Source organism: Salvia hispanica, unplaced genomic scaffold (genome assembly GCF_023119035.1).
Source record: "Salvia hispanica cultivar TCC Black 2014 unplaced genomic scaffold, UniMelb_Shisp_WGS_1.0 HiC_scaffold_412, whole genome shotgun sequence".
Classification (NCBI taxonomy): Eukaryota; Viridiplantae; Streptophyta; class Magnoliopsida; order Lamiales; family Lamiaceae; genus Salvia; species Salvia hispanica.
In genome coordinates this window covers 21,587-27,653 of record NW_025952149.1, presented here as the reverse complement: position 1 = coordinate 27,653, position 6,067 = coordinate 21,587, and the positions used below count along the sequence as shown (strand labels likewise).

At 35.5% G+C, this 6,067-nt stretch overlaps 1 protein-coding gene across 1 annotated transcript; it reads right to left on the bottom strand.

Annotated features, from left to right (window-relative positions):
* Positions 1–759: 759 nt before the first annotated feature.
* LOC125199174 (probable LRR receptor-like serine/threonine-protein kinase At3g47570) lies at positions 760–5,821 on the bottom strand. Its single transcript, XM_048097292.1, has 4 exons — positions 5,699–5,821; positions 3,539–3,682; positions 1,292–3,276; positions 760–1,196 (listed from the first exon to the last, which is right to left on the bottom strand). The coding sequence occupies exons 3-4, from the start codon at positions 1,959–1,961 to the stop codon at positions 760–762; spliced, it is 1,107 nt and encodes a 368-aa protein (XP_047953249.1). The 5' UTR covers positions 1,962–3,276; positions 3,539–3,682; positions 5,699–5,821.
* Positions 5,822–6,067: the final 246 nt, after the last annotated feature.

The following is a 6,067-nucleotide window of genomic DNA, read 5'->3' as shown; positions in this document are numbered from 1 at the left end:
TTGCTTCGTGGTTTCTACCTTGGGGACAAGGCGGTTTTAACCGCGGGGGGTTATAGTCATGGATATCCATATTATTTAGTTATCTTTTTATTCCAAATCTTTCCATATCTTTTTTTTTATTCAATAAGTTAGGGTATAGTATTCTTTTTATAAATAGGGGATAGATTTTTTATTTATCCTCCAATCAATCAATAAAATTATTATTTCTCCACTATCGGGGACTCAAGGTTTGAAACCTTAATTTTGCTGCCCAGGGAAACCGGCCGCCCCCATCCGACCCCCCGAGGGCGCCAATCCCCAACGGCGAGCACGCCCCGGCTCGTTTAAAGGGAACCCTTAACCGGTGTCGCATGTGACACTTTGGCCGCAATGTGAAAATAACAAATAACGGTTAAAAATAAAACCTTTTAAAGGGGAAAATTAAAAAAAAGCGCCCAAAAACCCTCCCACTCAAAAGCCATGCTATACTAACATAGAAGTGTGATCAATTGCTAACTTTCTTAAGTTGCTTACTCTATTAATTCATCTACGAAATGTATTAAACATAATTTATTGACATTTCAATATATTGTGTTGGCATTATGTGACATTTTAATACCTGCATTGATGAGTTAGCAATATAACACACCCAAACTAATATAATGGTCATCTTTATAGATATGAAACTGATAGTAATAAGACAAATTCAAATCGTATCACCATAAGGATGAAGATCTACCTCTCGCCGTGGCATGTAGCTAGCGCATAGAGGTAGGCGAATCACGGGTGGAGCCATGGGCTGATTGCGGCTACAAAATGATGCCGAATGCGGTGGAGATTTGGAGGGAAAATTTCATGGACGCGCCATTGAGTTCCCGCTACAAATGTGGCATAAATCTTGTGCAGAGCGGCCGCTGTTTCAATCATACTGATCCTTTCGTCTGCTGAAACAACTAAACATTTCATTGCCAATTCAAATGTTGATAACATGCATTTCTCCTTGGCAGAGTAATATTGATCTTCCCTTGACAGCAAAGCAGACGCCATCACTTGAGTTGCGGTATTTTGCTCTAGTGCTTCGCTTACCCACTGTTTTAAGCTTCTTTCTTCATCGAACATATCGTCCATTGGCCTCTTTCCGGTAAACATCTCCAGCAGCAGTATCCCAAAACTATATACATCTCCATTTATTGAAACTTTCCCTTCTATTCCAAACTCTAATAGTATTACATGCATTCAATTTTTAGTTAGGATTAGGTAAAACATTAATAAATGATGAAATTTAATTTAAAAAGGTTAGAATCATGCATACCTGGTGCTGCATAACCGATGGTTGCCATTGTTTGTGTTTGAAGGATAGTTTCGCCTCCATTGAAAAGCTTGGAAATGCCAAAATCAGCAAGATGGGCAACCATGTCTTGATCAAGCAACACATTGCTTGGTTTTATTTCGCAGTGAACAATTGGGAATGTATAGCCATGGTGAAGATATTCCATGGCGGCCGCAACGTCTATTGCTATTTTCAACCTCTGTATAAGATCCACACTATAATTGTTGGAATGCAACCATTGATCCAAGCTCCCATTTGGCATGTATGTGAGAATTAATGCTTTAAAGTTCACATTACAACAATATCCAATAACCCGAACTAAATTTCTGTGTCGAATGCTGCTCAATATAGAACTTTCAACACCAAAGCTCCTTGCTGCTCCTTGTAGTTCCAAGTTGAACACTTTTACAGCAACTTTCAACCCATCCGAAAGTGTTGCTTCGAATACAGAACCAAAGCTACCTCTTCCAAGTAGGTTGGTTTCGCTAAATGAACTTGTTCCTCGTTCAAGTTCATTGTAAGGAATTCCTATGCATTCAGTAATTTGTGCTGAAAAATGAACCAAGAGGGGTACTTTTTTCTGTTTACACATCCGTATGAAAGCAAGCAATGCAATCGCCACAATGACAGCTAAAATCACTAATGACACCATGAGCTTCTTTAACCATGATCTATGATGGCTTTCTGGACAGGGTGCAACTTGAAATGTTATTAGACCACACAAAGCTAAGTTGTCAGAAAAAGACGGTGCACTGAAGTTACCAAAGCAGCCACCATCTGGAATTCTCCCTTCCAGTTTGTTGTTGGAAACATTAAAATTTTCAAGACAACATAGGTCTTCCAAGAGTTTGGGTATTGATCCAGAAAGATTATTGTAAGATAAATCCAATGTTACCAAAACTTTAACCTTTGCCAAGGATTGAGGAATGGATCCACTAAGAAAATTATTTGATAAGTTAAGAAACTCTAGTGTTTGACAATCATCAATTGAGGTAGGAATATCACCTGAAAATTGATTAGACGACAAGTCCAAATGATAGATTAACTTGAAATTTCCAAGCGCGGATGACAATTGACCACTCAAATTATTGGAGACCAAGCTCAAAGCCAAAAGGTCCTTGAGAACCACAAGTTAGGAGGAATGGTAGAATTCAATTGGTTGTAACCTAAGGAGATGACTCTCAAGGATTTAACATCACCTAAGCATTCATGTATGGGACCCACAAGCATGTTCATGCTTAGGTACAACTCCCCCAAATGATTCATTTGGCAAAGTTGGTTAGGGATAGATCCTACCAACTGATTTCCATCAAGATTAAATCTTTGGAGTTGCTTCATTTTCCCAATTGTTGGTGGAATGAGTCCACTCAACTGATTTCTAGTTAAACTTAGAGCTAGCAAACTACTTAAGTTTCCTAATTCAGAAGTAATGTCACCTATGATGCTGCAGTTTGTTACATCAAAAAACACAAGAGATGAGGAAAAATTTCCTAGTGAAGCAGGTAGGATGCCATTTAGTGGATTGCTATTTACATCCAGGTACTTCAATTGTCTACAATTACTTAATGAAGAGAGAGATGTCAGTTCCTGAGTTGTGAATTCTGCCCCACTCAAATTATTTTCCGAAAGGGAAAGGAGTTGTAAGAACTTCAAATCACCGAAGTGGGGTATAGAGCCACTAAATAAGTTGGCAACCAATATCAAACTTGTAAGTTTGGAAGCATTGGCGATAGAGCTTGGAATTGAGCCACTAAATAAGTTAAAACCCAAAATGAGCTTTTCAAGAGTGACAAGTGAATTCCCCAAATCTGATGGAAGAGTACCTGAAAACTCATTATATGTAACTTGTAAATTCTTCAAAGTTGATATGTTGAATATGGAAGATGGGATCAATCCATATAAGGAATTGTTAAACACGGTGAAAGTCTCAAGCATTGGCAGAGTGCCAATCTCTTGTGGTAATTCACCTGCGGTATATGTCAACAAGATAGCAATATTAAATATATGTAAAATTGTACGTTATTATACATACTAAGTCATAGAGTAATAATTTAAACAGAACTTCCTATCCATGTACACATATTGATGATATTTTGTCAAATTGAAAAAAAGCCTACTTTTTTATAAAAAAAATAATTCTTAATGGGGATACATTTGATAAAGAATTTTTGTTATCATAAAAAGTGTTGAAAGAGCATAGTTAAGAAAGTATCATGTATATAATAATACCTGTGAAATGGTTGCAACCCAAGTGCAACTCTCTAAGCATGCTCATATTTCCAATTGTACGAGGGATGTTGCCACTGAGATTGTTGTAGTTCAAGTTCAAGATCTCAAGATTTTTGCACTTCCAGATATTCGGAGGAATAAGTCCTTCAAGAGCAGATGTTATTCTTAATACAAAGCTCAAGTATCATTTTATAAGAAAAATACTAATTGTAGCCGGAAAGTGATCAAAACAAAAATCCATCTTACTACGGCCAAATCCCGATCATGAGCTTTTTCAATCTTATGATCAATAATTAACCAATAATACGAAAGGTCATTATTAATCAGCTTTAGGTCATTATATAGAATTTGGGTTTGAGATTATTTGTAGATCATTTTATATCATCCTTATTAAAATAAACTAAAAATGACCTAAAAATCACATTAAAATCACCTCCATATGCTTTGGTTTGCAGTTCTGTATTAATGGTAATACAAAAATAAATATCTATTAATGGTAATAACTTTTTTTTGTAAATAGACTATTTTGCCCTTAATTGAATTGCAAAAATAGCCAAGTTAAAAATCTAAGACTAAAGTCTCTTTTTGGTCCTTAACATATGACGATTTTATGATTTTGGTCCAGAACATTATCTTTTGAATTATTTGGTCCAACACATTTGAAAACGGACCGCAATCAGTCCATTTTGGACGGTGCCGTGTAAAACTAACGGTCAACGACTGTTTAGCTGATTTTGACCGAATTAAACATTTAATTTAGAATTTTTAATTATTTTCAAAATAATTATTGTTATTCTAAAAACCCAAAATATATGCTTGCCTTCTCTAACCAAGATGCATCGGAGTGCATTCCTTGAAGCTGCAAAACCGATTCATCCTTCAATTCAACTCAATTATGTAACAAAGAAAAGGGTAAACATAAACCCTATCAAAGCAAGACAATCAATTGATTCAATTCACCATAAAAAGGCACAATTCATTCCAATTCAATTCAAACCCACACTACTATGAGTTCTTCAACTGAAAAAAGGATTACGATGTTGAGCAATTCATAAATGAGTAAAAACCTGAAAGAGAATGGTGAGGCGTGCGAGAAGAATGGTACAAGTCTCGCTGATGGCTCCGGCGAGGCCACCGGCGAGGAATTGTGGGGGCGGTGTCGATTTTCCTCTGGTATGCGGCTCGACTACCACCGATGACGTCATCGTCGCACTCAGGCCCCCCTCCCTCCACCACCACTCCGACCCTCGCTAACGTCTGCATTTTACTGATCGCCGACATATAATTAGTTTCCCTTATTAATCCAAGAACAGTGACAAGCGGCAATCTTCAAGGAAAACCGAGAAGAAAGAGGAAATCAAGAGTGTTCTTTCTGTTTTGGGCATTTAGAATTACAATAATTGTTTTTGAAAATAATTAAAAATTCTAAATTAAATGTTTAATTCGGTCAAAATCGGCTAAACAGCCGTTGACCGTTAGTTTTACACGGCACCGTCCAAAATGGACTGATTGCGGCCCGTTTTTAAATGTATTGGACCAAATAATTCAAAAGATAATGTTCTGGACCAAATCGTAAAATCGTCATATGTTAAGGACCAAAAAGAGACTTTAGTCAAAATCTAAAACAGGAAAACATAAAAATTAATTAAATAAAAGTTCGTAGCTTTTAGGTTAATTTTTCATCTAGTCTTAATCATTTATATATATGTATCATAATTGTACATAAAATTTGATTTTTTGTTTAGTTATCATAAAAATACTACCCCGTCCACCAAAATTTGTCTTATTTGACCCGGCACGGGTTTTAAGAAATGTAATGGAAAGTGAGTTGAAAAATTTAGTCGATTGTGGGTCCTACTTTTATATATTAGTTTTATAATAAAATGTGAGTAAGAATGAGTTAGTGGAATATGAGGTCCACTACCAAAAATGGTAAAAGTGAAATGGAACAAATTTTGAGGGACGGACGGAAATGGAAAAATTGAACAAATTTTTGGTGGAAGGAGGTAGTAATAAAAAAAGTTATAATGATGAATATTTTTGTAAAAAATATAAGAACTAACCGGACTAGATTAAAGTTTTCAATTTTCGATATAATTTTCTCATTGTTTGAGATCCGTAAATGTATATATCATAAAATTGATTTGATGAAGCAAGTACCTTTGAAGTTGTTGTTATGGAGATACAATTCCTGAAGATTTTGGAAAATTGGGATACATCCTGTGAGACTGTTGTCATATAAACTCAATATTATCAAGGAAGACAAGTTGGAGATTGAAAATGATCTCCAACCATACATCATACCCAACCCCATTTTTAGGGTTTTTGATGAAACAACACCAAATTCAAAGTAAACATCAAAATTGAGTATCTACTGCAAAAAAGTTTTAAATATTGCATAATAGTCCTTACTATTATTTTAAAGTACTTAATTAGCCGGCTAATTTATTTACTAGTACATGATATACTAGTAATTTGCACGAGAATTAGTAATATGTTAGGAAATTTGTTTTATACACAATATTATAA

Bases quoted from the DNA above. Each gene is read 5' to 3' on its own strand.
- LOC125199174 (XM_048097292.1), bottom strand. From the start codon at position 1,961: ATGGTGTCATTAGTGATTTTAGCTGTCATTGTGGCGATTGCATTGCTT. The intron at 1,197-1,291 runs GTATGCATGATT...TAATACTATTAG, and splicing joins CATCGGTTATGCAGCACCAG to AGTTTGGAATAGAAGGGAAA.